The 13,308-nt window shown below is 37.2% G+C and overlaps 1 protein-coding gene across 2 annotated transcripts; it reads right to left on the minus strand.

The window, feature by feature from the left end:
- Nucleotides 1-256: 256 nt before the first annotated feature.
- LOC122974014 lies at nt 257-13,093 on the minus strand. 2 transcript variants are annotated; one of them, XM_044341846.1, is made up of 22 exons: nt 12,795-13,093; nt 12,052-12,124; nt 11,876-11,941; nt 11,219-11,275; nt 11,047-11,118; nt 10,402-10,461; nt 10,248-10,307; nt 8,912-8,971; nt 8,406-8,477; nt 8,227-8,289; nt 7,821-7,898; nt 7,248-7,307; nt 7,018-7,077; nt 6,612-6,683; nt 5,766-5,843; nt 5,542-5,595; nt 5,094-5,123; nt 3,064-3,138; nt 2,918-2,957; nt 2,757-2,802; nt 2,092-2,506; nt 257-1,037 (listed from the first exon to the last, which is right to left on the minus strand). In XM_044341846.1, the coding sequence occupies exons 2-22, from the start codon at nt 12,121-12,123 to the stop codon at nt 561-563; spliced, it is 2,067 nt and encodes a 688-aa protein (XP_044197781.1). In that variant the 5' UTR covers nt 12,124; nt 12,795-13,093; the 3' UTR covers nt 257-560. The 2 variants fall into 2 exon arrangements, with proteins under 2 accessions (XP_044197781.1, XP_044197780.1); XM_044341845.1 differs by having other exon boundaries at nt 3,064-3,141.
- Between the last annotated feature and the right edge of the window lie 215 nt (nt 13,094-13,308).

A 13,308-nucleotide genomic window follows, 5' to 3' on the forward strand; every position in this document is an offset into this window, starting at 1 on the left:
ACATAAACTGCTCAAACAAGTGTTGTGGTTTGTTTTTCCATTACCTTTTTAAAAGGAATTTGAGCCATGGCCTTTGTGCTGTGCTTGTCCATTGTATTATGCAGCACTGTAATTTACTTTACAACTTCTGAAATGCTGGCTGAGACAGATGCAATTAACTCAGGAATTCATAAAAATGGCTTTTGGAACCTGACAAACAAACAGACAAACCTTCCACAACTGAGACAAGTCATTTGATACAAAAGAGACAAATCAACAGGAAACCACTTTTATTGAAAGAAACTAATGACACAAAAACATTGACAATAAATCAACTTTTGGTTTAGTACATCTAATTAAAATTACTACTTTAAATAAATATTAAAAATATTTTACTACAATGTGTAAAAGAGTTTTACACAACATGACCCTATACAGTAATGACAATACTACAGTAACTGCTACTAACCACCAAAACTACTAAAAGCAACTTTGAAGGTTTGCTTGGGTTTTATGATTTTATGATTAAGACAGTTTTGGTTTGGCAAAGGTTTTGGATTGGATCCCTATCCACTGTTCCTTCATTCTTCAAGCTCAACAAGTTTCTTAAGATCAGACTTCAACAGCTCCTCATCCTCTTCCTCTACCTCCACCTCTACCCCATCCATAGTTTTCTGCAGCTGTTCCTTGATGCGGTTCAGCTCCAGCAGCCCATCCTGCAGGTCCTTACAAACTTCTCGGATCTTAGCTGCAAACTCTGTCTTTGCACCCTTTTTCAGCTCCATGGAATCCTTTGCCAAGAAAAAGACATCGAGAGCCAGGAAGAGACCTGACATAACTCCAGTGGTGACACTCATCACCTGGGCAGCTTTGGCAGCGCCACCTGCAACACTGAGGACCTGAACGGTGTTAATCAGGCTCTCTGTGTTGATCACTAAAGCTTTGCCGGCACGGCCGCCCTCCTTCATTACATGTTTGACGTTCTGGTTGAGGTGCTTCTTTGAGATGCTCTCAGCGTACTTCTCAAAATCCCACTCCTCAAGTGTCTCCATCCCTTCCTGTCAGGTAGTGAGGAGATTGGGAATGTGGAGGGGAGAGGTAAACATTAGCATTAATCAACCATAGTTTTACACCACTGGAATTCAAAATGATGCTCTTGATTTTGGTTGGCATGAAAACCTGAATATCTATCATTGGCACGGGACTGGAAAACTGAGACACAAATATAAAGTTTAGGTGGAAATGTAAAAATAAAATTAAGCAATTGCCAATTATGATTACTTTTTTGATTCCTGAAATCTCAAATAGCATTTTCATAGTAAACAATTTAGACACCATATTCCATTCTTTCATCGTGTTTAAAAAAGGGGGGTTATAACCCCTGCACATATTTCAAATCTGAGGCAAGTACATTTTTTTCATACTCAGGAGGTAAAAAGAACATGGTCATGAGGTTTTAGCATGACTGTAAAAAATCATGGACGCAGCCATTGGTTTATGGACTCTCGTTTTGAAGCCTCAAGTTTGGCATTTTGAATGTTGCCATCTTGGATCTTTGGAGCCAGAGGTGACCATATTTGGAAGAGAGGGTGGAGCTGACCCTAACCCTAGTGGCTATCTGCTAGTTTGCTTAACACGGTGCATTTACAATCCATGGTTAACTGTGATAATGCTAATTCTCGCTAGCAAAAAACAGGCTTAAAACCATTAAAACGAAATATACTTACCAGAAAAACTGAACATCTGACTAAGAGGGTCTATTGTCAAATTTAAATTAATTGGGACCATAATTTACAAAATGATCATGCTATATTGAGGAAGACTTGAAACTAGCGATTGAGGCCATAAACTCCTTGGGAAAATGTTTACTGAGGTAATAAATCAAGTGAGAAGTAGGGTCATTTTCTCATAGACTTCCATACAATCTAACTTCTTTTTGGAGCCAGTGCAGTCGTCCCTAACGGCCATTAGAGAGAATGCAGGTTTAAGGCACTTCCAACCTGGCTTCAGTTTTCAGACCCGGAAAAACCCGCTTGGGTTTTAGCAGTATGTTTGCAAGCTTTGTATGCAGCTGAAATACACAGGCTGAAAACCCTTCTTTTAGTTCCTTACCTGCAGAAAGTCCAGGCACTCCTTGATGTCCTTCATCTCCTCTTGGTAGTCTTGGATCATCACCTCCACCTTCTTACGGTCTGTCTTGGAATGCATTGTGTCCGTGATGTTGGCTGAGGCAGACGTCACTCCGCCTGCTGTAGCTACACCTATGCCAACTGCTGTGACGATGAGCGATGTACCTGCAGTGAAGGGTGCCAGGATGAGGCCGGTGATGGTGGTGACAGACCCCGCAACACTGGCCAACCCACCGCCGACACTGGCCGTGACTGTCTTCTTATGGAAATTGTCGGCTGAATCGGCCAAAGCGAGGAGCTCCAGGATGCGCTGCTGGAGCGAGGCGCCACGCTGGTTGAAAAGGCGAACAAAGAGACGAGCTGCCATAAAAACACGATCAGCTGCTTCTTCCACCACTCTGAGACAAGAAAACAAGATGTTATGGGAGAAACATTTGACTATAATGCAACTTATAATAGCCAAAGTCCGGTAAGATTAGATATCATCTAGGATTTCAGGAAACACAATATTGTGATAGAGCTTAAAAATGCTGTTTTTAAAAAAGGCATTGTGTTTTGCTTCCCCTGCCAAAATTGGCCAGCGCTACTCTAAAGCCCTGAGAATAAGTTCTACAAGCAATTTGGTAACTTCAGTAAAAGCTGACTTACTCTTCAGCCTCATCGTTCTGGTTGGCCTCATTCCACTCATCCCAGCCTGATAGAGAGTAAGGAAATTGTTACAGCTACAGTATAATGTAGGTTTCATCTGCAATAAATGGGATCACCAATAAATTATTTCAATCATAAAATATCTTCAATATCTAGCATACCATCTACTGTTCTCCACCATGCCAATAGACCGTCTTCATCCTAGAAATAAACAATTTTAGACTCATTTGAATAATTCTATATGTGCAAATTAAATTGCAAACATGCATCATGTAACATAATATTATATCACATAAGATAAGCATACATCTAGAGGGTCCAGGACTGTTCCTTCACTGGGAACTGGTACTTCAGCCATCTGTAGGGTTTGAACTTCCACTGCCTCCTAGAACAGAGAGGTACTGCACACTGAATACAATCTTTGGACAAACTTTCTGTTTCTGTTAGAAAGTTACAGATTAATGAAAGAGCAATCGTACAGTCTGAAAATCCTGTTTCGTTGACATTTGTGGTTGAACCGTTTAACCTTGCTGTATCCTGTTTTCCGAACACAAGAATGCTTTTCATTGAGGTTTAATGGATCAATGCTTTTCTGTGGTGAAACATTAATGAGGAGTTAATACAGCAATATAAAAACATCACTGTGTGTTTGCATTGGCCAAAAATGATGCCTTTCAGATCCTGACCAATATATCAGCTGATATTAGCTCATAGCAGTTATATCATTATCACGTATATGTCAGCCAATAAATGTCAGGAAACTGAAATAGAGAAATGCCAAAGATATGACTTGAAATGGTGTCACTCTATAGTTTATTCAGCAGACAGTAGTAATGAGTTTATTGAGCTGTAATATGTCACAACTCCACAGACAAAGTTATGGGCATAGAGGCGACATGTTTATATCAGGAAGTACAAAGCCTTGAGCAGCAAGAGGCATACTGATCTACAACCTCAAACCCACAAGTTATCAAAGACTGACTAAACCCCATTCTTTTATAATTGCAAATATTTAGTGGTAATTGTGGTATATTTATACGTGTCTAATTGCTGTTAGATGGAATATCGTGAAGTATTGTATTTCTTGCAATTTACCAGATGTGGTCAGTCTTTTTATGTTTTTATGAATATTAGATTGATTGTGGGTTTTTTAAAACCACCTTTTAGAAGCCTCGGAAGGCAAGATTGCTAAATACATTTATATTTTTGTTGTGTATTAGGCTCAAATTTAAAAGGTTTTTTATTCTAAACCATCCACTTGACTGCCTGGGATTTAATTTTGTATGCCACACCCTGCCTATGGATTTAGATGTTCTACCCCCCATTGTAAAAGTTACTTTTTGCTTTTAAAAGAGTCATTGAGTGTAGAGGACACCAGAAGCACTCCTATTACCACTAATAGTTTCTATATTATAAATTTAAATATATTATAAATATACTGTAAATATTACAGATATATTCATTATCGTCTCAGCCAAAAAGGTTAGCCAGTTTCAGTTAAGATTTATGTTTTATGTAAAAGTAATGTAAAGTAAAAGTATGCCTACACAGACTACATACACCTTTTCTATCATTTAATTGAATGTTTATCAGGTAAACAGTGAGACTACAATAGTCTTTTATATTTAACAAAATCTTTTCTTTACCCTTTTATAATTAACAATGGCATCCGAAGCAGGCTCCATTTTCATTTTCTGTGGCATGTTAAATAGGCTCTAAGAAAGCTCATGGGTCCCACGTGATAGAGAGATGAACTTGCCAAGAGGAAACGAAAAGACAGTGGAAAGGAATAGAATGAACCTGAGCAACATCAGGCTGCTATGGTGGAGTTAAGATAGGACAACATAGTTAGAGAGAAATCAAACAAGAGAACTCTTACCTGTACTCGACATTACTTGGGCAAATAAGGGTGATCCCCCAACCACTCATCCTTTTAAATAATGTCCTGCCTTATTTATTTAAACAGGAACATGTTGAGCTGGGATGATGACACTATGCAAACTGATTTGCACACAAGTGTATTTGTGCTGGAAAACACTAAGTGTAATTTGCACTGTGCGGAAACCCTTCCCCCCAGCTTGGCTGTAGCTACTTTCAAATCCAACTTAAAAAACAATAACAAACTTTATTTCTGTGCCTTTGGTGATTTTCTGTACTCCACTTGTACTTCCTTCATTAAATTTGGGTCTTTTTATCATTGCACTATACTACTACTTTCTTATACCTTTTTTCTAAAATTTGTGTTTCATCCTATTTAAAATAGTTCCAAAAATTTTGTATGTGTGTGTGTGTTTTTTTGAAAAGTACAATAGACATAAACTTGTGTTGCCTACTAACCTGAGTGTCAGATGAAGCTGCAGCAGATTCCTGTGTTGTTAGAACATAAATAATAAAAAAATTGTAAATGTAAAATAATAATAATGACAATAATTCTAAAATACATAACAATTTGGTTGAGAGAATACCAGGAGTGTGCAAAGCTGTCATCAAGGCAAACAGTGTCTACTTTGAGGAATCCAGAATATTAAATATATTTTGGTTTGTTTAGCCTTTTTTGTTTACTACATTATTCCATACATGCTATTTCATAGTTTGGATTTCTTCATTATTGTTCTACATCGTAGAAAATAGTAAAAAAGAAAATAAAAGCCCTTGAATGAGTGTGCCCAAACTTTTGACTGGTATTGTAGAAAACTGTAATTTGTATTTTTAGGCACAAAAAGTAATACTATTGTGCAAGGTAATGGACCAATTATGCAGCGTAATGATGTATATTTACTGGTACCTTTGTTCCAGACCCAAACATCATACTGGGAAGAATCCTCCTTATTCTAAAAGTCTAGAGAAGAAATAAAGAGATGTAACATCTTTAAGGCCCTCCATAGTAAAAGAGCACTAACTGCATGAGTAATAATACAAAAAAGGACAATTAGACTTCACCTTGGCAGAGTGTTAAATTACATGTTATGTTAACAATTTGAATGTGACCAAAGCCACAGTTTTTCATACCATAGTGCTCTTCTTCGGTTCCTCCTTCTGCTGGCTTTGCACCTCACTGCTGGTGCCAACATCAGTGTACCAAACAGACTGTGGAGAGTTTGTGGTGTTAGTGTTCTTACTACAGTATGATATATGAGGTGATCACACCTGGTGGCTTCAAAAATACCTTGTATAAACCATTACATAAGATCAAAATAGTTTGTTTATAGCTGCAAACTGTGCAGTGTTGAATGTAAGAATCCGTGACAAAACACTGAGATAAGCAAACAGACAGATGGATCTAGTTTGTGAAGAGAATTGGGAAATAAGAAGTCATGTGTTGTGTGATGTGTTGCGTCATGCCAAGTGGCCAATGCGTCACCATTGGTATGTTTTCCTAATGATTCAAGATCACCACAATGGCCTATTTATTAACATTATGTTTGGTTAATATCACACCCCAACAGACCAGGGAGGATAAACCTTTCTCTATAATTATTTGGCTGTCTGGGCCATGTCACACACTGGTAACAAATATTATGAAAAATGGTTCCTTGTGGTATGTTCACATGACAAGTGCTTCACCCTTGACAGACACTTTGAATTTTTCTGTCTAGAAAGCATATTATCAGTGTTAACTCCACTCTGTGCAGCAGTAAAATAAAAAAAAAACACAATGGATAAGGTGTCAGTAACTGTTAAAAGCAGTGTTTAAAAATGTACCAGTTATACTTTTATTAAAAGGATTTCAGATGCATCTCTCTCTCTCTCTCTCCCTAGATGGCATCGACTAAATTGGATGAAAAGCAATAAACATTTTAGTAGCAAATCTTTCAAGCCACATTAATATCAACACAGATGTGATTTGTGTCTTACATGTCTCTCTATAGTGCTGTCATCCAGGCTTTCAGTGCTGACGGAGTGCTTACTGTGAATAGGCTGGGTGTCCTAATGAGAAGGAAGAGATGGGTTGGAGAAAAAGGAAGAATAGTTACAAGCAGTAGCATTAAAAAATGTAAAAAGAGAAATGAAGTATTGACATTTAGAGAGTAAATTATACTGATGACAGAAACAAGTTTTGTTGCTGGCATCTTAATAGTCAAAATAAAATGGGGAATTAGTTCATTGGTTATGAACACTTGCAATTAATTCAGCAAATCAAAATGGATTTAATAATCAACATGATTTACAATTACTTTAAGAACGGCGTGCTTTTGAGACACGCCTACAGTCATTAAAAGATTAAAAACAACAAACAAAAAAATGTAACCTTAACCTGTACCTTGAATGAGGAAACTGTATTAGGAACCGCAGAGTCTGTCTGACATTCCTCTTCTGGCATCTACATCACAGCAAAATGATATTATTAAGATAAAATATTATACTTTTTTTCCATATTGGGTTAAACATAGACTACCACATTGAGTAAGCCATCATGAACTTATAAAACTAAACACTGGAAACTCAACTCCGGAAGTTAATGTAGGTAAGAAGTTATCCACTGCACATTACCTGTGAGTAAGACTTAAATGGGTTTACTTTCTGCATCATCCCCTTGAACACCCCAGGGTTCTAAAATTAAAAAAAAAACAAAAAACCATGTCCCATAAATAGAAATTAAAAAGGCAATGATGTCGTCATCCCATTCTGTTATTTATGACACATCAGAAGCTGTTAAAAAAAAAAAACAGTATATGAAAAGAATTTAATCTTTGTGGAGGATTTGAATTTTTCTCTACTTTGGTGCCATCTAGTGGTAATAGTGAATGAGTGTGGTAAAACCCTAACCTTGGCAATGTAGAAATATAAGATAATAATTAACAATAACCGATTTGGGTCCTGCTTTGTTTGGTAAATAAGTAGATCCAAACATGACTCAACCTTTGCGTGAAGCAAATGTTCACTCCCCTTCATCCTTGAAAAGATAGGAGACTTTCCTTTTTTAGTAATAGTCAATTTAAAACAAGCTAATCTGAAGGCAAAGGGTGATCCTACTCTACATGAGTATTTATTTTGTCCACCACCTACAGGTTCAGTTAAAAAAGACTTAATGGGGTCCTAACGTGTTTAACTGTTCAAACTGACCTGTTTCTCTGGCAAGTTGTTATTGTCTGCTAAGCTTCCATCGCTGGAGGAAAGGTCACTGCGTAGTGGCTGGGCATCCTGGAAAGACAAGATTCAAGGCAGGAAAAACTAACTGATATGGAAAATGCTTGGAATGTTTTTAAATTGATAACTTAGATATTGCAACTCCTTTCACAATGGTGGAACAATTTTGAAATCAATGAGGGGACAAATTAAAATTACCATACAGGATTTGACAAAACTCAAAATGTTTGATCAGTAATAAAGGATGGAATCTCTTGTAATGTTAATAACACAGAAACATAACAACAGAAAAGTAAGATAACAAACAAGGTTTATTAGATGATATTTTTCTCTTACAGATATAAATTATTAGTATCATTATCATCGAGATTACCACTGGTACCTTTGACTGCGAGGATTTGAATGGGTTGACTTTTTGCATCACCCCTGCGATCCCCCCTGGGTTCTAAATGACAAATATATTCATTGGACAACTGAAGTCTAAGCATAACAACTTTAAGAAATCACAATTCCATATGGACAAGGCTGTGATTTAGCGAATCAGTACAACAGGATATATACCTGTTTTCCTTGAAGTTCTTTCACAGTCTCTTGGAGATCTGCAGAATCATTTTGAGGATTGTTCTTGGGTACCTGTAGCCAAGAGTTGACACAGAACGTAATTCTTTGCACAATTCTGCGATTTTCAATTGCTTGATATCAAGCTACCTTCCTGACTCTTCTCATTTTTACCTCTATGAAACCCTGTCGTTAAAAATGATATCCTAGGGAGACAGTTTTAGAGATATGAAAATTCAGATTGAATTTATAGATGACTTGCCTTTAGATTCATGATTTCAAGGAAGAACACCAACAAGTGTAGAAGTGATCACATCACCTCATCTAGACATCACCTTTAGTCAACATGCTAAGCTCTTCTTAATCACTTGATCTCATTTAATTTATGTCCACTAGTCCCAGTCAAAAGCAGGTCAGCTCTGAAGTTGCATCTGTTGTTTCTGATACTTTGCCTCATGAAAAGAGGCAAAGTATCAGTATCTTGCTTACAAGAATTGTAGAGACAGTACCTGTGCGGAAGTCTTGAACGGGTTGACTTTCTGCATCACCCCTTTCAACATACCAGGGTTCTGTAACACAACCACACAAATGGGTAATCCTGTGCTCCATGAACTAAGTTTTTCAACTCTAGCAATCAGTGGTGTAACAGAACGTAGTTGATTCATGATCCATGCGGATCACCCCCCACAGTTCGGTACGCATATGAACTGCGGATTAACTGCATAATTCAATGTCTCATTGGAGACAAAGTAAACAAACTGCTTTAAGTACAAGTCATGGACAGACAGCATGTCGCTAACAGGGAGTTTGAAGAGCAACGACCAAACCAGCATCTAACAGGTCTGAAGTGACATCTGCAGGTATGTTAACATGCTGTTTAATGTGCTGCAGCTGAGCAGCTAATTAGCTATCTAGCTGCTAACTGACATTAGGAGTGCACTTTTCCCTGATGAATGTTTGTTTGGTGGCTCATTCAACAAACTAAGCTGCAGGACAAGACACGTGTTCATATTTGTAAGTTATCAACAAGTTTTGATGAAGTTTCATTCTCTACCATGTTTAAAGCAGGATGGTATCATGCTTCATATTGCGCTTTAATTTAACAATTGAGTATTGAATATTTTATATATTTATATAATAAAATTTTATTTAAACATAGGACATCTTCGATGTTTTTTTCGTTTAAGACCATGGGCAAAAGTTCCTTGCTTTGAGTGTTTTACAGAACAATAGAAGGCAAAGTTATATTTGTCTTCCTTTTTTTTTTTTTTTTTGCTTATCTGAAAAATGATCCGATCCATGACTCCGAACCATGATACGATCCAAACCGTGACTTTTGTGATCTATTGCACCCCCAAAAGCAACGCTATGAAAACTTTGCATTTTCTAAAAAAAACCTCAAGCGTTATTCCAATTACAGTAATGAATCTTAGAAATGTTAGTATTAGTATAGTATAACTACAAAACTCAGCTTGCATTTTAAAATGAAAAGACTACAGTAATAAACAACAGATAGATTTCTGCTGAAGAAACATTCTTATATACACTTTTAAAACATAAAATGTCCTATAGGGGAATTTAACATCACACTGGACAGTTGCAGTTGAATGCATACCCTCCCCTATTGACAATAATCAATTGCAATATAAAGTGGCTGCTAAGGTAGTGAGTTGACAGTTAATGCAAAAGACCATGAAAACCATTAAACTGTTAAGAGCAGCAATTCCTTCTTTCAGCTGACAGTCTGGAAACCTGATCAGGTTTACTTTACTAAGAGGTTATGGGAGAAAATCTGGTTTCTGATCAGGTTACAACAGGATACAAAAATATTCATCTTTAACCCACCTGATTTGCGTCTGAAACCCTACCCTGTTCCAGTGACTCTGAAGACGGAGCTTTAGAGACCTGCGTGAGAAAAACCAGCTGAGTGGATGCCGTATTGTCTGAAACGGATCATTTTATAATAACCATTGTAATATGCAGACAATGCTGTGGTTACCTGGGAGGTAGACTTGAATGGGTTGACCTTCTGCATGACCCCTTTCAGCATACCAGGGTTCTGAAATACAGATTTCACAAATCATTGCAATTAACTTTTAATACCAAACTCCACTCCTCAGAACATACAGTGATGCTTTACATTGTAGTCATGTAATAAATTACTGATTATAGGCACTTAATTACTGAACATAACAGGAAAAACATCCATACTGTGGCTCTGCTTTTTATTGTCAAAACAGGAATAGAATCTCTCCATTTAAAGTACTGTTAAGTTTGTACACTGCACATTTTGAGATTATTTTTCATGGCTTACTCTGGAGATGAAGCCAAAGATAATTAGCTTCCTGCCTTGTTTGGACAATGACATTGCTGTTTCACTGTTTCAAGTGTGTTTTTGTAAAAAAGGTATCCTAATTACTTTTTTAACTTTATGAAATGTACCAGTAACATTTTATACATTTAAAAATACTAATTGGTTTGTCATTGTCTCATTTTTTGGTAGAATAAATGCAGAAAAAGAAGAGAAAATCCCACAGGATGTTGTTCAAACAATGAGTGGCTAAATTAAAAAAAAACAACCAAGTACAATATTTATGCTTTGATATATTTGAGTTGGTATAATTTATATTTGAGTTCTTCTCACCTGTGTGGAGTCTGTAGCTGTGCCCTGTTCTAGTGACTCTGAAGAGGAAGTTTTGCTGACTGCAGGGGGGGCCTGAATATAGAACAAAAGTTCAACCATATTTTACATGACATACTCAAAATTATGAAAATTACTGTGTCATGGGTTTTTTTTGTTGTTGTTGTTTTTTTACCAGTGAGATAGACTTGAATGGGTTGATCTTCTGCATAGCTCCCATCACACCCGTCCTCTGATGTTTGTGCAAACAGACACAGTGATTTTGACAAAATATAAATCAACCTTATAAATCAGGACACCTTCTAATAGTTTTGCTCTGATAAACAGTATAAAGTAATCATGTCCTCCATGTCTGACAGACTTAGAGCTGCAACGATTAGTTGATTATTGATTAGTTGCCAGCTATCAAATTATTCACCAACTATTTTCATAATCAATCATTTTGAGTCTTTTTCTTTTTTAAAAAAAAAAAAAAAGTCAAAATTCTCTGATTCCTGAATGTGAATATTTCCTGGTTTCTTTAGTCTTCTATGAGAGTAAACTGAATATCTTTGATTTGCTGACTGTTGGTCGAGAGAAGAGAAGACATTGAAGGGTGTCATCTTGGGCTTTGGTAAACAGTAATAGAAAATTTGCACCATTTTCTGACATTTTATGGACTAAACAACTAATCGATTAATTGAGAAAATCAATCTACAGATTAATCAAAAATGAAAATAATTGTTAGTTGCAGCCTTAGACACAATGTAAACATTGTTGCTTTCCTACAAGAAATATTCTAGTGGGCAGACCATCTTGTGTATATGGCTGACATGCGAGTGTGAACATTCACCTGCGAGGCTGCAGTCGTTCCTGCATCCTCTCTGCTCAGGCTGTGTGTGATGGGGTTGTCCAGATCCTGGAGTTGAATCAAAAGTATCAATTGATAGCATAAACACATGTAAACAAACAACCACCCCCACCAACAACAACCCCCCCCCCCCCCCCTCCCCCACAAACACTCCATACCTCCTTGCTGGGTCTAGGTGGGACCACTGGAGTTGTGGCTGTTGAGTCTTTATCTCTTCTGAACATGTTCATGCTGAAACACAAAGTGTTTTCTATATAATAACGGGTGATGAGGCAAGAAAACGTGGCTAAAAATTCATACAAACTGACAGCTTTAAAACACAATTGTGCTGGAAAAACAGCATGGCCTATGTGGCTATCATCACTGGCTGCCCTCTCTATGGATAGACCGACACACCAAATTCCACTCAAATATTTGACAATTTAAGGTACACTGTCTAACTGGCACACTTAGAAAAGTCTTTAAATGTGAGTTGACTGCTTTAATGAAAATTTTGGTTTTACTGAAAAAATCGGTTTGAATCACATCCACCATATGGCGTATTTCTCAATTATATTTCCATTTTATTTTAGGTCATATGCTTCTGAGGTCAGTTGTTATATAATCAGAGCGCTTATAAGGAAAGTTGTACAAGTGATGCTTTGGTAAACAAGATTCAGCCGAATTGAAAATGTGTCCAGCTGAGAGGAAACATGTCTATGGGTGGCTTCTATACCGAGTTAACAGAAAAGGAAACAGACATTTGAACTGACGGAACTTTTAACACGATTCAGTTGGTGTCGTCTTCCTACAACGAGCACATACCGACACACTGCATTGTATGTTAGATCCACCACTAGAGAGGAATGTTTGACAACACAAAACGGCAGTTGCTAAACAATGAACCGAACAGGGTGCCTACCTCAGTGTTGAATCAAACAAACAAAAAGCCAGAAAAAACGTTGAGTTGCAAAGCAACAACAGAGGTTTAAACGAGTTTTAAATCTTCTAATACAGTGCAGCTACTTCCCCTTCATAGCGAAGAGAAGTCAAACTGGTTTGGCAAGGCGGATGTCAGGAGAGTTGGATTACAGAGTATAATGTGACTCTTGCCTGCTCTGATTTCAGAGAAAGTTTTTATTTAAAAGGCAAACAATGCAGTCGGAGTATCGATGGGTCGCTGCTCTACACTCTCTGCTTCCAAATGACATTAATGTGAGTAAGGGGCGTCACATGTCTTCATGAAAGGTCACCTGTGCTGGGCGTGGCCTCTTTCCTCTTGGACCTTTTTTTTTTCCATGGATCTTTTTGAATGGCAGAGGTGGAAAGTAAATAAGTAGGCCTACATTTACTCAAGTACTGTACTTAAGTAAAATTTTGAGGTACTTTACTTGAATATTATCATTTTATGCTATTGTATACTACCATTCGACTAT

Source organism: Thunnus albacares, chromosome 22, assembly GCF_914725855.1.
Source record: "Thunnus albacares chromosome 22, fThuAlb1.1, whole genome shotgun sequence".
NCBI lineage: Eukaryota > Metazoa > Chordata > Actinopteri > Scombriformes > Scombridae > Thunnus > Thunnus albacares.